Source organism: Zonotrichia leucophrys, chromosome 1A (assembly GCF_028769735.1).
Source record: "Zonotrichia leucophrys gambelii isolate GWCS_2022_RI chromosome 1A, RI_Zleu_2.0, whole genome shotgun sequence".
Classification (NCBI taxonomy): domain Eukaryota; kingdom Metazoa; phylum Chordata; class Aves; order Passeriformes; family Passerellidae; genus Zonotrichia; species Zonotrichia leucophrys.
In genome coordinates, this window is record NC_088170.1 from 27,411,376 (window position 1) to 27,432,094 (window position 20,719).

The 20,719-nt window shown below is 37.6% G+C and overlaps 1 protein-coding gene across 3 annotated transcripts in view; it reads left to right on the forward strand.

The window, feature by feature from the left end:
• Positions 1–20,719, forward strand: part of SYT1 (synaptotagmin 1) — a 334,811-nt gene that overhangs the window by 201,098 nt on the left and 112,994 nt on the right. For all 3 annotated transcript variants that reach the window (XM_064701988.1, XM_064701987.1, XM_064701989.1), the window contains one exon: positions 9,170–9,361. In XM_064701988.1, the coding sequence (XP_064558058.1) occupies positions 9,187–9,361 (175 nt within the window). In that variant the 5' untranslated portion in view covers positions 9,170–9,186. The remainder of the gene's footprint in view (positions 1–9,169; positions 9,362–20,719) is intronic.

Below are 20,719 nucleotides of genomic sequence, written 5' to 3' on the forward strand. Positions count from 1 at the left end.
TGTCTTTTCCCACCTACCACCAAGTGATGCAGCCCAAATTTCATGAGCTTACTGTGTGATCTGTAGTAAGTTCTCACAGGACTTTGAAGTTCCATTTGAAATTGCATTCATGATGGAGATGAGGAATACAGTCTTACTGCATTTTCCTGGCTCCCTTAGCTTTATAATAGTGTGGATGTAATGGTGAAAAAACACTCAATGATGAAGTTAAATGTGGTACTCATTAAATTCAGCATATATGACTGAACATATGTAGAGAGCAGATCCTTCTCAGGAAAAAGGTGCCATTTTTATACAGTCACTTGTCAGAGTCACATTCTGAGGTACCAGTTACTTCACAGCCTAAGTCCAAGGCTGAACTAATGTGAGAGATAGCCCTGAACTGCACAGCTCAGCTTATCTCAGTTTGGTTCCTTAGTACATGTACCCAGTTAATTTTGCTAGCCCCATGGTTACTGATTGCAGAAATTGGGGCATGTAAGAAATATTGATAAAAAAGAAAATTCAAAGGGCAAAAAGTGAATTTAAGGCTGTGCCAAAGCAAGAATATTATTAACATTTCTCTGTATTATTTTACCATTTCTGTTATGTTGTTCCTTGTGAATTTTACTGTGTCATAGTTAAGCTCTGTGGCACTTCACTAATTTATAGGCTTTATTGGAGCCATTGATTGGACAGGAGCCACATATGGGAACATAAATTGATTTTGTGCAATATACACAACAAAAAATGTATTGATGTAAAGGGCTTCATTATTTGTAAGATTACTCTAAAATGATTTTGGAACAGCAAGAACTCTCTGTGGACTGCATTTGAATTTCATGCTTAAATTCAGTTGAACACTAATTTTTATATAAATTCTTTTGTCTTACACTGCTGTATAAAGGAAGTCTGGAAGTAAATACCAGGGGAGTAGAAACACAGATTGCAGCTTCAGGAAATGAGATGCAAGTGTGAAAGATGACAGAATGATCATGTGGGAGGAAATTACAGTAGTTTCTTTCTTTCTTTCCCTTATTTCTATTAATAACTAGCTATTATCAAGGAGCTCAGACATTTTAAAGCAGAAATTGCTATAGTAGATGAAGAGAGAGGGTTTAAATTGTACATGCTGTGAAGCCTTTGACAGGTAACCTCACTGCTGCTGAAACATTATAATAGCATCAACATCCAGAGACACAGGGCTCTCTCCTTCCCACTAAATAACAAAAGAATCACATGACTGAGAAATATCATATACTTAGAGGAAAATAAACATGGTCAGGCATTTATGTAGTCTTGACTTACTTTGACTTGCTTGTTACCGCTCTTGACTTACTTTGCAGTATGATCTAAGCAGAGATATTTCTCTGTTACTGTGAATTCTTTGGCTTCCATGTGCTCTTCTGCTTTGCAGAAGCAGAAGTTTGAAGTGCAGTCAAAAAATTATGGCTTTTAGCTGCAAAGAAAATAGTGCCAACTTCACTGCTCTCAGTTAAATTAATTGTGGTCTTATCAACAGCTTAAGGAGTAAATCTGAAAATACATCTTGCATATCTTGGTACTCCAAAATGCAGTGATTAGCTTTTCATAGATTGCATATCAGACTCTGGTGCTTCCTGAAAATTTGAGACAAAGTTTCTCTTCCGTAGACTTTAGTATAAGATATTTCAAAGTCTTATACTTCAAACAGTTCTGCCCTATTTAATAGATGGGTGCACAGGAAGCTGAAAGGGAAGTCTGCAGTTTGTGCTGTGGACAGAAGAATTTGTCTTTCTCCAGTGCTCACAGTGTCCATATCCCTCCCAAAAATGTGCAGGTGATTTGCTGTCCTTGGACCAACTGTTTTCTGTGATATTATGTGGTTAGCTTTGAAACATGCTTAGACATGAAATGCTCCATTATAATGATTTCAATTAAATAAAATAGTTTTATTGTAACAGAGACCTGTGAACTATTCTATGCTTCTTCTTCATATTTTCTAGATTTAACAGATATACTTAAAAAATGAATTAGGCTAAGAAGAGTACACAGAGACTTGGCTATTATTTTGATGCAACTCATATTCAAATAATAGGTTTGCAGTGTGAATATTAGACTGGAAATCTGAGAATATTTCACTTTCTCATGAGAATTAATTATATTTGGCCATCAAGTGATTGTCTTTGAGATGTTTTTCTAAAAATATTTGTTCTTATTTTAAGTGAGTTCTGGAGACTGATATGGAGCTTGTATCTAATAATGGAAAGATTTGTTTCCTGGTCCAGGAATGTGCTGTAGGTAACTGTCAGCCTCAAAACTTTAAGTTTTTGCTAAGTGTAAAATATTTCTGCCAAGCTCTCCTTCTCTTTGCTGCTTTGGGGTTGCAGCACTTCTGCCTCACTTGGTATGTGACTGCTGTTCTTCCCCCACACTTGCTTAAAGTTTGGCTCAGATGTCTCCCCCTGCATGTATTGGATCCTCATCACTCCTGGCTCACCATCTCACAGTTCTGTTTGTCTGTGCTCCTCCAGCCTGCTCCAGGGCAAGTGATGCTCCTTTGGCAGGACTGGGCATGCAGACATGGGCATTTCTTAAAACTGAGCAATAACATAGCCATTGGCTTAGGGGAGAAGATTTAGGTGCTTTATCTTGTTTATTCAGTTCATTCAGCCAATTGCTATTACTGTGGTGTTAGTAGCAAGCATTGGAAAGCAGTGTTAAAGAGCTGATGTACAGATGGCATCTGGGAAGTATCAGTTCATGTTTCATAAATGGCAGCAAGAGAAGTTTCTCTTTTCCACTGAAAGAGGTGCAGGGATCACTCTGGGGCAGGTGGGAACATTGCTGGGACATTTCTTGTGCCTTGATAGGAGCACAGAGAGGACCCCTGAATTCTCATACCAAGGTTCTTCATCAGAACTTTTTTTCTCTGTGATCTGTTGGCCTTTCATGTACCTTCTCTAAAGTAGTACTAAATCTGGATTGCGTTGTAAACCTTTGTGGTAGCCATGAAAAGGCTGTTTTGATACATCTTTGCCATGACCTTCCATTCTTCTGAAAATGTACTTACAGTCTCATCTTTATAAAAGGCCAAGAAAGTCTCTTTTCTGAGCTTGTCTTTTAAAATAACTGTCCTTTACTGAAGTTACAAAGATAACCTATTTCATTAGTAGGAAGATGAATGAGCAAAAAATGTATTATTAACATCCCAGAATGCCTAAATCTAAGAAGAGATTCCTTATTGTAGGTACCTTTAAACATTCTGCTAATGATCCCATCTTCTGATTAATTAATTTCATCAAAAACACTCTGATGGAATGAGGTATATTTTCAATGTGGTGCAAGCCTTTCTCTGGCAATACTGCATTCTTACCCTGGGTATACTGGCACTAAAAGCTAATAGTTGCTTTCTCTTTCAGTGCTCAGGTGCTGTAAACAAAAATGATCGAGGGACACAACTGTGAGATTTTTCTTCTTTCTTGGAGAAGTTTTGTTGTTACATTACATCCATTACATTGGATGTGTCTGCTGGGTTGAACATGTTTTGTATGCTGAAACAATAAGCTTTCCAAGAAATACCATTTAACAGTATAGATCCCAATTTACATCTTGAGTGTAGTCAATAGCTCTACTACAGTTGCAGCATTACACATTGAAAGAATGATGACTGTTACTTCTGAAAACTTAAACTACTCATAACAACACTGTAGTTCTATGTTTTTAATAATTTCACTAATTTTAATTTTTAGTATGGCAAAAAGGAGGCAGTAAAGTAAAAGGACACTTTCCAGAAAATTTCTCATTGGGAGGTAATTATTTGGTCAGCGTGGGATGCCTGACCTGTTTACTGTCTCACTGCATGCAGCTTGGATTCAGCAGATAAGAGGAGAAATGAGCAAATATAAATTGTCTGAAATCCACCATGTAGAAGGAATGTTGCTGATTTTACACCTATAAGATTATGTATTAAGCAACTGCTGTGGTACACCCACTGTAATTTAACCACATAGAAACACACCAATTAACTTTCCTGCCTTTTGGCATGTTATTATTTTCTTTCTTTTTTTTTTTTTTTTGTAAGGCTATCATAATTCTTCCCATGATTTTCCAGAAGGTGATACATTGTTCTTGAGTTTTGCTCATTCCAGAAAATCCCCCTTCTGTGTTAATCAATGTGGACATCCCATCTCATAATTTTCTGACTATTCAGTTTTTTTAAAAAAGTTTAAAATTTTTCCTGAGATTAGTCTTCCCAAGTTGTCCACATCTTTGCATATGCCAGAGTGTTTGCAGGCTGTTGCCCTTTGAGCACATTCTTTCAACTGTGATTTCCAGAATCTGTTCAATGCTCTGTTCAATTCATCCATGCATGAAGTTTTATGCCTCTTTACTCTTCTCCTAAGAGACATTGCTGCTTTACAATTTTCTTTAGAGGTGCTTTCCAACGGCACTCTCTCCATCAGGATCCATACCAGCACATACTAGGGCAGTCAGCCAGTACTTCGTACCTCCATAACAAAATCCCTTGCTTCTTACAAATCTCCGGTGTGTATATGTGTATTTCTCAAATGCTCCATTTTCAGAGGAAATTATGTAGAAGTTTGAGCTGATAATTCATGTTTGTCAGAGTTGTTCTTGCATAGGGAACAGTAAAGCTCGAAAAGCCTGGTCCCCTCAAGGGTTCAACTGGATTTTCAGTCAACACGTACCTACTTCTGAATAGAGATAAGCATTACTTGAAAGTATTCCACGTGTTTGTCCATTGTGTCATTTTGCATGTCTTATAATGACTATATGGCACTACTGGCCAGTGAATGGGCAGTGGTATGCCAAAGAATTTATGTGGTCAGGAAATATAGTCTGTGCTACATTTTATAGAAGCTTGGAAGTTAAATTGTAATTTTCTCTGCTGATATAGTGACCTCCTCAAGCCAGGTCTAATAAGCTCTCAGAGGCCTATAACACACCCAGGATAGCTTAGCTGCTCTTGGAGGCATAAACATCAGCAGGATGGCTTCTGTTGCAGTATTAGAAAGAAAAAGGTTTAATAAAAGGCAAAATAACAAACAGAGAAAGACTGAGCTAGGTGCCAGACCTTCTTGCTCCTGGTAAAACAGCCTACAAAAGTGATTAGTTTCTTTGATCCCTCCTTTTTCTAGTTAATTGCCCACGCGGGACCTTTTGACTTCTGTCCAATTAGGTATCTTTAAGTTTGAGGTGAAGTCCCCTAAGCCTATGAAGTGTCTTTTTCACCTAATCGAGGAGAGAAACTTCTGGGCTTTTTTCCTTTTTGAGGGGACAAAGGAAAGTTTTGTCACTCCATCAACAAGAGGCACACTCCTATATTGTACAATTAAAAATGTACTCTAATTTATGACTGGATGTTGCACATGAGACATAATATTTCATGGATAGCACTATAAACGTTGCAGTGAACATTGGACTGAAAATCATAGTTGAGAGGGATGACATTTCATTTTTTAACTTACAAGACTTTTTGCTTGCAACCTCCATTTCATAAATGGCAGAGAATCTGCTAATGATTTGTAGATCTTTACCTTCAGCAATGCACTGCAGCACTCAAGTAACCCCGTTTTTTTTAAAGGCCAGTTTAAATATAATTATTCTGTATTCTGCAGTCTCTAATACTACCACGGTGCTTATACTGTTATTGTGGAAAGCTGCAGCATTACACTTACAAAAGCCATCAGATATTATAAGCAAGTGGGCACATGCTCTTTGCAGAGAGCTTTTTCTGAGTCAAGATTCTTTTTTCAGCCCCTTCACACCTTTTTGAAATATCAGGACAGTGTCATTGGCATGTAAAGGTCGAAGGTTCTGTGGCAAGTCTCAAACCATTTGTGCATGCCTCATTAGACGTAGTGACTTCTAACTGCACTAGGAATCTACTGAGGATTGTTCCCGGACATCACAGGAATAGTCTGTTTTGTTGGTTTTTCCTCCTTTTAAGTAAATCAAAGTGTAATGCCTCAAATTTGTTCTTTGAATATATTTTCAAAATATAGTTCAAAACCTAGAAGCAAATAAATTACATTTGCCTTAATTTTTAATTAGCTGAAAGTCGTCACTGCAAATTGTGTCTTCCATTGCTAAATAAAATAGTCAACTGCCAGGCCTGAATTAATTAAGCAATATATTCTAATTAAGAAATTTCATTTTGATTTAATTATGATATACAACTTTCCTTCTGATTTAAGTGACATTCATTGACAAAATGCTATAACATAAAACAGCACTAGTGTTTACAGCTTATGCTTCATAGTGTTTGGCATCCATCAGAGCATATGGAAAAAGTCTCTTAGTTTGGAATAGCTGGCATTTTATTTGTTACCAAAATTATGGACTACTTGATTTTTTTTGTTGTTTTGTGAGGCAGTTGAGGAAATACAGATACCTCGGGCTTGAGCTAAATTTATGACTATTAAATGGAATCTTTCCATTGACATTGGTCTGCTTTTGATAGTGAACTGCTCCCATGTTGTTGCAGGGAAATAGTTAAGACCACATGCTTATGAAATATTTATAGAGATATATTGCATACATATTCTGTGTCAACATCAACATGATTTTATATTAGGCTAGGGACTTGAGAGCAAGGATGGAAGTGATGGGTAGGCAGGGAATACCACTTCATTTGCTGCTGCATCAATAAAATTGCTACAAAATATTCACTAAATTAAGCAATACCAACCCCCTATTTTGTTAAAATGTTTTTCATCATACAGGAGTATTGGAGAATGGTTTTTGTATTCCAGACTACACCCGTGTGCAAACCCCTGTTTAATGATAGGAATGGTGAGGATGATTTCAGAAAGTTCATTCTGCCTGCAGTCAGGCCTGTGCCTACAGGTCTTCATGACTGCAGACTCGTAGAACTAAACTTGAAGGACGAAAAGCCAAATCTCCTGTTGATTTAGTGATCTGAGCGCTTTTAGCAACATCCATGAAAACAATCATGTAAGACAAGAAAGGTCGTGATTGATCATATTGCATGCAGTCAGATGCTCTTATGCTCCTTCAATTTTGATGTGTTGTGTTTTATTCCTATGTTGATGTTTAAATTTCTCAGGAAAAGCTCAAAGGCCAAATGCCTTTTGAAGCTGAGAGCAATTGTATACTCAGAGCAATAATGAATGTTTGTTATTTTTCAAACCCTTTCTCCTTCTGTTTTCTGAAATTATTCAGATCAGTGATATTTATGATGCAGGAGAAAATCAGAACAATGTTTTCAAAAACTGCACAAACATTTCAGCTAGCCTTCCTGTGTTGCAGGAATTTCTATGATATCTTCTCATCTTCATCCCACTAGCCCAAAATTCTTTGCTATGTGACTGTGGTAGCTGACCCTGACTGGGTGCCAGGTTCCCACCAAAGCTGCTCTATCCCTCCTATCCTCAGCTGGACAGTGGAGGAGCAAGATAAGCACAGGGAGACATCAGTCACTCCTTGCTGTCACAGTCAAACCAGATTTGAATTAGGGAAATTGGCTTAATTTACCAATCAAAGCAAAGTAGGATATTGAGAAATGAAACTAAATCTGAAACAGCTTCCCTCCCCCCTCCCTTCTTCCAGGGATTAACTTCACTCTGGGTTTCCTCAGCAGTGCAGGGGAAAGGGGAATTGTGGTTGCAGTCAGTCTATCACAAGTTCTCTTTGCTCTCCCTCCTCCTCAGGGGGAGGACTCCTCACCCACTTTCTCTGCTCCAGTGTGGGATCCCTCTCTCCAGGAACTTCTCTAATTTGAGTCCTTCTCATGGGGTATAGCTCTTCACAAGCTGCTCCAGCATGGTCCCTCCCTCAGGGTGCAGTCCTTCAGGAGCACACTGCTCCAGAGTGGGTTCTCCATGGGGTCACCACTCCTGCCAGCAAACCTGCTCACTGTGGGCACCTCTCTCCATGGGGCCACAGCTCCTGCCAGGCCCCTGCTCCAGCACAGGTTTCCCACAGGGTCACAGCCCCCTTCAGGCCTCCAGCTGCCCCAGTGTGGGCCCTCCCCAGGCTGCAGGTGGATCTCTGTTCCTCCATGGGCTGCAGGGTCCCATCCTGCCTCACCCTGGGCCGCACAACGGCTGCAGGGGAATCTCTGCTCCAGTGCCTGGGGCACCTCCTGCCCCTCCTCCTGCCCTGCCCACAGTGCCAGCACGGCTGCTCCTCTCACTTATTCTCACTCCTCTTTCCCAGTTGTCCAGCAGTATTTGCCCTTTTTAAATCAGTTATCCCAGAGGTGCTGCCACCATCGCTGATGGCTCGACCTTGGTCAGCAGCGAGTCCATCCAGGGGCTGTCTGGAACTGGCTCTGAGGGACATGGGAGAGGCTTCTGGCAGCTTCCCACTGATGCCAGCCGGTAGCCAGCCCAGTCTTAACACCTGGCCTTGCACACCCAACACAGTAATATACACTCAAAGGTTATCCAAAATGCCCATTAAACAACATGAAATTAAAAATATGCTGATGTGGGATTATGCTTGTGACAGCCTCATGGATATTTCAAAATGGCTGCATTTAGACTCCCTACAGATGTTGAATTTTCATGAATACAGTAAGACATCTGAATAATTTAAGAGAATGTTGTCAGTAGCAAGTGTCACACAAAATAAGTGGAAGGAAAATTGTCTTCACTTAGAGAAGATAAAAATGCATGCAAATCAATTTCTATTTAATACACAGTTTTAAATAGGAAACAATAGGTTATTACTTTGACAGGAGATCACAAAATGTTTTTATTATGTCCTTATCACCTTTTTTATTTCATATGTAGAAACTGTCCATGATCCCCACCTCTGAAATTCTCACAGAAAAATAATTATGTAAATACATTGAAATTTGCACATAGGGGCATTTATTACCCAATTTGCTTATACTTTCAAGCTTAAGAGAAAATGTAAATCTGCACAAGATTTTTACACAAATTTTGAGGTTTCAAATTTAGCACTTCCAAAATGCAAACCATTGGAAAAGTGCTCTAAGCAATAAAATTATTCTGGCTGAAATTAACCCTGCAAAATACTTTTCTCTCTTGTCTAATAAATATTTTATGAAGAACCTGAAACTGTGCAGAAATGAAGTAATATTTACCCAGTAAGCAGGAGAACCAACTGATATTCTGCCTATTCATTCATTTCTTGATGAGAGATACATTTCAATTATATTACCTTTTGGTTTTTTGTTCTTTTTTTCTTCCAACAGCTTACCCAGGAGTTAAAATGGTGAGTGAAAGTCATCACGAGGCCCTGGCAGCACCGCCAGCAACCACAGTAGCAGCAGCCCCTCCAAGTAATGTCACCGAGCCAGCCAGTCCGGGAGGAGGAGGAGGAGGAAAAGAAGATGCATTTTCGAAGCTAAAAGAGAAGTTCATGAATGAACTGAACAAAATTCCACGTAAGTAAAATGTGATTGATGAAAAAGCTTCTGTTGGCAGACTAGGTTTAATTTGACATTTTCTTCTTTGACATTTATTTAGACAGCATACTAAACATTTTCTAGTCAAAGCTGGAAAAATCACAAGATTAAACTGGTTTTGTAAGTTCCTCAAAGTTAACTGAAGTAGAAAAAAATAGAGTCCAACTCAAATGTAATTTATGTATGTTCTTGGTATGTCAGATTAGTTTGGTAATTTTTCCTGATGAGTTACTGCTGAATCATTAAAACTGAAACTAGAGGACTTCACTGTGGCTGTGGGACCAATAAGTAAAATGTTTCCTATTAGTATCACTTAGTTTCATGTTTATGACAAATGTGCATGGTCATATTTCCTTAAAGCAATATTTGGCCAGAACGCACACATATTGAGAAAACAAGGAAACTTTGAATCTGTGGAGATTAGAAAACATTGAAAGAAATGTGAAAATTGAGTTTTAACAAGAAAACAGGTAATACATCTGTCATGTATGAAGGTAGCTGTGCTTTTCCCACTAGTTGTTCTAGCAGATAAGCCACTGAATGCTGTTTGCACAAGTTCATGTACCTATGCTGAAAACGTAAAAGTATAAATATATATTTCTGTGAGGTTAGTAGAACTAAAGTCAGCAGGGCTCTTTTGGTCTTTGCTGCTAGAAAGTATTGATTCAAAGTTGAGGCCTCAATTTGTTCACATTAAAAAAAATATAACCATTAACTTTTTGCTGTTGTTTATGATAATACTGGAGTTCTTGAATCTGTTTGATATGTTCTACTCTGCATACACTGGTGTCAAATCTAGGACTAATTCAGTATTGTCAATGGCATTTTGTATAATACAGAAAAAATCCTTTTTGTTACTGACAGAAAAATTACCTAATGCTACTAGCAGATCATTTTGGCACTTTTATAGACAAGAAGGTGAAGGCTCTGTGTGTGTGTTTTAGTAGCAAGCATTAGAAAGTAGTTCAATCTGTAATAACTTCTTTGCCAGAAAAAGTAAATTTAAAATATGTCCAGGGAAGTATTTTAACATATGTAAGAGTTTTCATCTTTAGAAGGCTATCCTTTGTGTTAAGAAATGTTCTGTGACTGATAAAGTCAGATAATAAATTCGAATATTAATAATTTTTTTATCTCTAAATGAATCTTGGCAATGTGGCAGGTGCAGTTTTTGATAAATTGATAGGAAACAGCTTTGCTCTGTCACTCAAAATTCCCACTTGCAAGAATTAAGGTGTTATAGAGATAAGAAGTTTGTGTGCCATTGTTTTGGTGATCTATGCAGTCCAGTGAAGACCATGCTGAAATAAAATTGTCTGAGGATATCATGGGAAAACAAAACAAAAGAACAAAACTACAAAAATACAGGAATAAAAAGAAAAAAGAGAAAAAATGAAAAAACAAGGCATTGAGGGACAGTCAGAATTTGAAACATGTGTCTTGTAATTTTTATCTCACCACGCTATGTAAATAACATAGATGGGACTTTTATGTAAATAGCCTCTTATTTTTAAACTTTGCTTTTAACTTTGCAAAGGCATGAATGTCTTCCAGTATGAGGAACTCTGTAATGGGTAGGTGTAGGAGAAGGTTTGTGGATAGAGAGATATTTGGAATGCCCTGCTGCATACTTTTTTAAAACCACAAAGAAAGCAAGTGGAAAGTGCAATGTGGAGAGTCTTTTCAAGTTGAACTGACTAAAACTTCTATTATCTCTTCATGGAAGAAAAAAGCCCCTACTGTTAGATAATGAAAGTGCTTACTTAGAAAAGTACATTAGGTCATAAGACAAATCTTATTTCTTATGAAATACATCATATTATTTATAAAATAAGGTACCTTGTGCTAATAGTGACGCCAGAATATATTGCCACCATCTTAGGAATCTGGTCTGTTATCCAAGATCATGCAGTGCTGTTGTCCTGCAGAAGTGAACCTAAGGTAGTCACAAACCCCATTCCAGTTGTCTGCTCTTACTATAGAGGCTGCAGATGTGCTTGGATCATGCCAGGATCTCTATCAAATGCTGGGGCTATTTATTGTTGCTTTCTGCTGTCCTGGGGGGGTTTTGCCATTTCAAGAAGAAAACTGAATGTTCATTGTACTGCAGAGGGGCAAGGCACTGGTGTGGGGGTGGTTTTGAAATACTAAATATGGATTGGTGCCAATGACCTATTTGAGCATTTTATATTACAAATAACTTTCTTTTGCCTGTTTTCCTCAATAATAAATCCTACAAGAAGGGACCTCATTACACACATTTGTATGTATTTTTCATTTATAAACGAACATAAACACAAAACAAGGCTGTCTAAAAAATATTGGGGACAGGAGGGCAGAGGAGACCTCATTTCCCTATTGGAAGATTATAGCATTTTCTCATGAGTTGTTCAGTTTATGCTAGTGGGAATTTGTCCATGTGGTGTTTTCAATCTATTACCAAAAAAAAATGTAATTGTGCTAGAAAAGTTTTCAGGACTTAACTCTTACAGCTGGCTGCAAATTTTTTTTTTTAGAATCTCTCTTAAAACAGAGCAGAATGTAAATTAGTACAAACCAAATTGTTGGTATAGTGTCTTTTTGGGAATTTCTTGCTGTGTGAGAGAGGTGAGCTATGGTGCATGGGCCCCACTGGGGGCAGCAGAGATTCTTGGAAGTCCAAGAACACTCCAAGACCATGGATCAGATTTTTCCTCTGGTAGATTGGAACTGAGGATGTGATTTGAGTCTTACACTTGGCAGTGGAATGTCATAGTCAGCAAGTTCTCTAGTCTTTTCAGATGAGGAACAAGCCTCTTTTTTATTTTATCTGCTTTACCATTTTTACTTCCAAAGGTCTCATGTTCATCCCCACATGAGAGGAAAGACTTTGAAATCTCAGTGTTTATTATGAGAGGACCTTTTTCAGTGCTCTGTTGTTTATCTCTGTGTGAGATAAATAATTAAATGTTTTCGTTTTTTCTGCCTATGATGTCTGCAGATGGAAAATAAGTCATCATCATGTAATGGATGTATATATAATAGGATAAAGTGTTGTGAAAAAGCTCACCTGCACTAAACTTGGTTTGAGTGCTAAAAAGGCCAAGGCATAGTAGGGCCTAATTTATGTAGTCTTATCTTTCTGTTTTGTCTTAGAAATTATATAGTATCAAGTCATGCTTATATTGAAAAGAAAAAAAAAAGGAAATACAACATTCTAATCATGGAATACATGATCACACTAATAAAGGTACATCAAACGACGTCTAGCTGAATAAATATTTTTTCCTTCCTGCAGCTTAAAATAGAAGATTCTGGTTTTTTAAGTACTAAGTTTTGTAAACCACGCAGATGTCAGAATTTAAATAGTCTAAACATACCAGCTAACTGAAGATACCAGGATTCCCATTAAAAGTTCCCTTTGCAAAAGTACAAGATAAAAATCAATTTAAATTATTGCAATTCAAATTATACTGGTGTTTTCTTCTGTGATGTATGCACAAGACAAGTCTTATTAAAGAAAAAAAAAAGATTAATTTAATAGAATGAGGAAATAAAAGTTCCAAGAAAAAGAAAATACCTATTTGTATCAGTATACATTTATTTCAAGAACAGTGATGCAGTACATAAACCAGGTTAAAATTTTCATTGGTACAAGCAGAAAATCTGGAAGTTTTTTCTTGATTTGTATCTCTTTAAAGTAGAGCATACACCACATTTTGTGACAGGAGAATGTAGGCTTCCAAAAGCACATGCATCATTCAGAATGGCAATGTCCTAACATACATTTCACTCTGGATAAAGCAAGTGGGATAATTTTATTACAATGAGTCATACAATTAAAGTGCAAGAACCCGGTAAGTTACTGAGCCATAACTGGGAGGAATTTTTTTCTCCGTTATGTAAATCCCTGCATTTTGGTTGTGAGTGGCTGATTTGCATAATCACAGTACAGTTGTTTTTCCAGAACTGAACTGTGTATAAATGTCACTCTAACTTCATTGGTCCTTATACTTTCAATCCTTATTTACCTTTAATCTGCAGAATATTTAATCTGTTTACCAGAAGGTGAAAAAAGGCACCATCTCTGCTTTTATATTTTGCATTTTACATATAGTAAATCCAGCAACTGATAAAAGCAGGGAAACACAGCAGACAAAACAGCACTTACTCTTCTGAAAACAAAATGCGTTAAAAGATTTTATAAGATCTATTGGTTCTTTCCTTCTTCCTTCTTAGTGCTCTTACATCTGGATCTTTGTCTACAGGCTAGGAAAATATCTGCCATACATTTACAGTAAGTGTGTTGTAACAAGACTGTGGTACTGACAACAACAGCCTTTGGGTGGAGACTTTAAATGTCAAGATACTGAGACTAACCATACACAAATATAAATTGACATAAATTACCATTAGTTTATTTAATAATTTTAAAATTAAAGTGGTGTTGATATGTTTTCTAATGGCACATTCCTGTATGAACAGGAGACCTCATTCTGCCAGTAAACAAGACAGCAAAAATCCAATAAAATTACAGCATGCATCTGATTGAATAATGATGTGCTGTTAATGCTGGTGGTAAAATCTGGAACAGCTATAATAGCTGATTGCATTGAATCCAGGATAGTGTCATTACCTCTGTAATAGAAAGATATTGCATATTTTCACTGCTCGTTGCTGCCTTACATTGTAATTATATAAAAAGTTACATTTCTATACAAACCCTGTTCTGAAATGTCTGGCTGGCTTGCCACTCCATTTGGCTTCAGTAGCTGGTGCTCAAAAGCCCTGAATTTGATTCATCTTGTACAACTGACTGCTAATCCCCCAAAACCAGAAGCTCAAATCTCTGATAATTCAGGCTAAAACCTGCTGTTCTGTGCAGACTTCTCTCACGTTGCAGAGAAAGTTTTATTTCCCTCCCCTTGGACTAGTGAATAACTGTCAAACCAAAATGAGACTGGAGGCTGTAAAGAGAACTGTAACAAAAAATGTAAAAATAAGACTCAGGTCTGGTTTAGTTCTAAATAATATCCTATTAAGCTGACTACCAACTTGTGTTTGGGTAATTTAGCAAATAAATTAATAAATTAATTCATTTTGGATTTATATATTTAGCTATTTAAGTCAAAATTTCAGCACTCAGCAGTCATCTTAGACACATCTCATAATTTCTTTCACCCTGCTCTTCTCTGCTGTTTTGCCCTTCTGCCTTTCTTGCTTGACCAGCTGAGGTGTATTAAGAATGCTTATTGCCCTCTACAAATGACAGTAATTTCTTAATTTTTCATTTGTATGTGGCATCAAGATTATCGAGGAGTTTTTACCAGATTATGTCTGTTATTAGAAAATTGAGGATTTTATTCATGGGGTCTTTCTGAAACTTAATTTTTGTAAGCTGATAGCTTAATAATTTGCAGAAAACAAATTCATTAGGCTTCTCCCAATGTTTCCCGGAGCACAGGTGTCACTGGTATAGGGAGGAGATGTCACATTATTTTCTAAGTTCATAAAAAGGATACAAAATGCTGATAATAGAATGCTTTCAGATTTAGAAACTGGATTGATATTGTATGTGTACTATAAAATCAGAATAAAGTTTGCAGCAATAGCTCTGATTTATATTTTCACAGTACATGCCATTGTTAGTCATTTTCTAATATCTTAGGTTAGCCAGAAAAGAATTGGGTTTCTGCTTCAGAGATCATCCTGAGTAGCAGCTGATTGCCTGTAGGAATGAGAATATGTATACATACATTTATATGTGTGCACACATAGATTTAGCAAAACAATTAGCAGAATTCTCAGCTTAGGAACAGTCAGACTTTGGCAAAATCCACTTGGGTATCTTGGCAAAGAATGTTTGTATGGAGAGATTTGGAGAAGATAAAGAAGTTTCTTGATGTTCAGGGAAGTCTAAAGGGCAGTGCTGGAGGAAGTGGGACAGCATGAATTCAAGTTTTCTTGTCTCCCTTCCTGTCATAAATTCATTCGTAGCTACTCATGCCATGCAGATACATATAGCTTTATACTGCAGAAGAAACAGGGGAAATCAGAAATAAGAATTTATTTTGGAACACAGAACTAAAAGACAGAGCTATTACAGCACAATATTAGATGGGGGGAAAAACTCCATTATTTCTAAATATAGCAATTTAAATGCAAATATCAGATTACTTTGTTTTTTCCCTGAACGCCCCAGTCCCAGAGTGTAGATGAGAACTTAATTTCCTTTTTTTTAATGTTAAATAAAATTTCTAGATCTCCTGCTGATAGGGAAAAGCTTGAAAATACTGCCCACACACATTCAGAAGACACAAATATCATGAGAAAAACAGTTCAACTCTTGTTATTTTATCAACTCACTAAATGAAAAAGCTGTGTTTATTTCTAGGGGTCCAGTATATTTTGTTTGCTTTAAATGAGGAACCCTGAAAATACAGCTTTTAAATCCCAATGTATAAATAGATACTGAGATATGGAAGAATGGAAGTAAAAACTCATGAAGCAGATGAAAATCCTTGTCTGGAAGGAATAGCATGTGGTCTGAGATCCCACTGCGTTATACTCCATCAATATTTTAATGATTGATTCTGACATGTAGAATTTATTTATTTTTTTACGTCATTACAGCTTACAATCCATGAGTTATTTTTATATGCCTTCTGATGGGCCTTCCTTAACATGTCCTCTCCTTAAACTTCAGGGTTCGTGACAGCTGCCAGTTTGATCCTCATAGAGAACTGAGCGAGGAACCTCAGGCTGTTAGAAGTACACGCTGCTTGAGCATGACCCTGAAGTGCTGCTGCTGCAGACTGTAGCTGGATCTAGCACTGCAAGCACACATGCTTGCCAGGATGTTACATAAAATCATTGAATGGTTTTGGTTGGAAGGGACCTTAAAGATCGTGTAGTTGCAACGCCCCAGCTGTGGGCAGGGAAATAATCTCCTCCAATCAAAGCAAACTCAACCCATACATCTGACACACTTATGACCAAAGGAGTTCCCTGTTCCTACACTGGCCATTATCTTGGCTCCTTGGACAAGCCAAGGAGGAAAGCAGAAATCAAAAGAGCAGACTCCTACAGCTTGAACCAGAGCAGCAAATGCAGCTGTCTCCATCCCCAGGACAGGGAGAGCCTATCAAAGGCTAAACCCATGTCTTCCTCTGCATCACCTTGAGAATTCATTGTCCCATCAGAAAAGAGATGCTGTCTCTAAGCCATTACCACACTGGGAAGGTAACCTCAATGTCAAACAGAATTATACATTATTGATTACATGTGTCTGTAACACCCTTTTCAGAAGCAGCCGTTTGTTTTGAGTTGTATATTCTGAAAGACAGGGAAGGAGAAGCAAGTTCTCCTGTAAAACACATGATGCTGAAAACATTTCAGCAAAATATAAGAAAACAAAAAAAAACATGTTCAGATGAACTTTTAAAGCCAAGGGAATGAAATTCATCTATAGCAGAAACAGGGGTGAGCACCTGCCTTTGGTTTGGTGATGGCATTTTAACAAGGGGTGTCAGACTACCCCCAGGGGTCTCCTCTTGCACATCACTGTGATTATTATTTTATATGTTACAATTACTCTGGTAGGTATTTTATTGCCCTATAGATATGTCAAGTTGTGCCAGTACCTTATACACTGAGTAGAGAATTCAATTTACCAGGAGAAAACTGAACATGGTTGCTGGCTTACTTCCAGTTCTGGGAATGTATCTTAAAATTTCATTACTTTGTGTGAGAGAAAGTGCACTGAAATTGTGTTTGTGTGAATAAAAGAAATATAATCTTTGTTAGCCTTTTTCAAACTTACCTGCATATAAAGTACCTACAGAATTACACATTATCAGTTATAATTGTTTCTAATCTTGCTTTAAAAATAAGAGTTCATGGAACAATTGTTCTGAATTTAAAACTGAGAATACATTTAAAGATTGATTCTCAGCAGCATACAGCATAAAAGATAAAAGGCACCTATGACTGTGGTTAGTGGGTTTTCTTTTAAAAAGTATGGTTTAAATGTGCAGTGAAAATATAGGAATTGCTGTTAAGATTTATATCCCATCCTTCCCTCAGCTACTTGTGCTTAGGCACTGTGACAAGCTAGAAAATGTTCTCTCGCCACTGTTATTCTGGGAAATTGTTGTAAGTTGGCACAACTGAAGAACAGAATGCCATTCTTTGTTATTATTGTTAACTATTCTGCTTAGAACTGGAGAGTTTCCTGCTGAGAATTGTTCAAACTAAAGCCTTGTCTGAGGTATTATAAATATGTAATAACCCTCCTTTGGTTAATATGATTTTTGAGTGTTTATCATTTTTTGAAAGACACAAGAATACTGATATATTAAAATACCTGGTCATCAGTGCTATATGCCAAGGTGGATGAAAAACTAAGGCACTGACCACCAAGAGGAGCTCTCAGGAATACCGTAGGTACACAGCATCCTTTCATAGGTACACAGCATCCTTTCATACATTCATTTTATCTTTCTTAATCTTGGCTTTTATCTCGGGCAAGCTCTTGAATGATTGTAGATCAGAACATCACTACTGCTTCCAGAACATGCCACCACTTTGCAAGAGCTGTGGAAGTAGCCTCAAATATTCAGAAGAATCTTGGTATGGGAGGACTTTGCTCTGACTCCACAGAAAGATGTGGTGCTGAACTTGAATGACTGCCTCATGAAGGCTGAGTTCCAGCTGGCAGCTGAACAAGCCATCTGCCTACTCCTGTGCAGATTTCAGAATCTGAATCTACTCTTAATTACCAACTTCAGCAAGAGCTCCCTAATTTGCTCACAGCCCCTATATCATCTGGGGGCATGTTTCAGTACTGTAGCTGGCACTGTTTTCCTATTACAGTGAGAGCCACCAAAATGAAGTATAAGTTTATAATTTCAGATGGGAAAGGCAATTCAACCCACATCTTAAAAAGAAGTTCCAGAAATTATTAGGCTTTCTACACTTAGTTTTTAAGAATCAGACTCTAGAAGTTGAATTTGCAGATCTGAGTTAAATGCGTTGATCCTCTTCAGAATGACTTAGAAATAGGAGGCCCAGGTTCATCTAGAAGGAAAAACTGGTATATGCAATGGTACTGATCCCACGTACTTAGATATCTAGGAAGGTTAAGCCCTTTTAACAGAGAGATTCACAGCCTTAGAACACTTTCTCTGGGCTTGGAGACCTGACTTCTTTGATTTGGAGAGCAATTGCTTCAATCTCTTCTGTCACTGTACAGTCTGATGAAGAGTAAGAGAGCTCACTGGGCTAGAGACCTGGCTGAAGGACAGCATATGCATTTTGCTGTGAAATGTCTTTGGACAAAATGAGCAAATAACACTGGGTATTCAAGGCTCCTTGTGCTTAAACAAGTGTTTCACACAAGGTTACAGAATATGGCAACATGAATCCCACATTACTTTTTTAGCTGTTCCTGTAGGAAAGGCAGATAGAAGTTTTCTGGCTTCGTCCCTTGGTTTCCTTTAGTCTCAGGAAGAACTGAGGCTAAAGTATTGTAAGCTGCAGCCTGAGTGATAATCCTGAGTCTTGGCTGGCAGCTCCTTTATTGTCAGTCTGAAGGAGCCACACAAACAAACCATCTGTTTGACCCAGGGGAAGAGGAAGGGAGAAGGACTATGTGAAAGCTGGTGAGCTGCCAGTTGGTTTGGAAGTCATTTCCACACAAGAAGCTTGCTTTCTCCTAGACCTCTGTCAGGTCCATAACACATTTAGCTGTACCCCAATGGGGAGGAAACCTCCAGGACTAGGAGGAGGTCTTTTTTTTTTGGTTGGTTTTTTTTGTTTGGTTTGGTTTGTTTTTTGTTTGTTTTTGGTTTTTTTCTGGAGACAGGTTTTAGAGAGGAAATACATTCTTCACATAGTTAGCAAGTTAACAACGCTCAATAAGTTTTACACCTTTCATATAGATGCTTTTATGGTCCTTTCTTCTTTACCAGATTACAATGGATTCTCTGTTTACTTCTGTATTGTTTCATTTATGTATTTATTAACACTTTCCTCATTACAAGCAAAATACTTGCTGACCCAGCATTCAATCTTGTTTATTCTTTAGGTATCAAACTTCCAAAATAGCTATTTTATCATGTTTCCTAAGACCTGAGCACTCAGTTTTCATCCAGCATGTGCTTTGAGCTGGAATATGGCCTTGCAGGTCTCAGCCCTGGAGTCAGTCATTTGTTTGTCTGTCTGTTTGTTCATTATGTGCCATAGGTACAAATTTACTTGCAGCATGAGCAAGGGAAGGAGGACAGACAAAGATAAGGCAAGCTTACTATTCATAAATTTCAGCCTAGCATACCATTTTAGATTACAAGTCAATGATAGCAATCACTTTATAGGAAGCTATTCCAGAATACCAGTTTCTAAATTTGCCTCATGAAATATTTATTGATGAGTTCTAAGTCTTAGGACATTGAGGTGGCCAGGACAGTGGGAAATAGTATGATGAGTGGAGAAGACCAATGGACAAAAAATACTCCCTGAACTCAGGGCATAGTGATAACATAGCATGAAGGAATGTCAACATTCTGACTATTCTGAAACAGCCATGCATTTATTTTATTTAACAGTGACTTGCAAACTGCAAAAATATTCCTGCACAATGCTCTTCTTGAAATACGTATAGGCATGGAAGAGGAATATGTATAGGAAAAGACAAAATGGAAAAGGGAAACTAATTACAACAATCTCGTTTCTATACAGTTAATGCATGAAGTATTAAAACTATGCAACATCCTAGATTTTCTACAGCTTGTTTTGGTTAGGAACCTACTGACAGCTAGGCTTTGATTCTTCAGAATGCACAGATCTGTCCAACATCACTACTACTTCTCAGAAAAGTGTCTATGATTTTGTAATGAGAAGAAGCATTTTATTCTGTTGAACCAAATATTTATCCTTGTAATTCCTGTTAGTAAAAGAACAGAAAATACATCCTCTTTAAAAACAAACAACCAAATTCCTAAATTGTGTCCCCATTACATAAAATAATTTGTGATACCAGATCCCTAAAGGGATAGCAAAGCTAGCTGAACCCTGCAGTGCAGGACAACTGCAAATCGGTGAACAAATTTTCTCTTGTTTCCAAGTCTTTTTTTCTTGACTGACCTGCACCTCTCCTGTAAATAACTTAAAAGACAATAGGATTGCATTCTTACTTGGTGGAGCCAGCCAGCAAGTGTAGCATGGGTATGCAGGCTGAGTCCAGGTATTGAAATGCTACACAGCAGGTTTTAGAATCTCAAAAGATTTTGTCTGGTAAAATATTTAAATATGTACTAACCTTTAAGCTCCTGAATGGTGCATCAAATTAAATTTGTCACA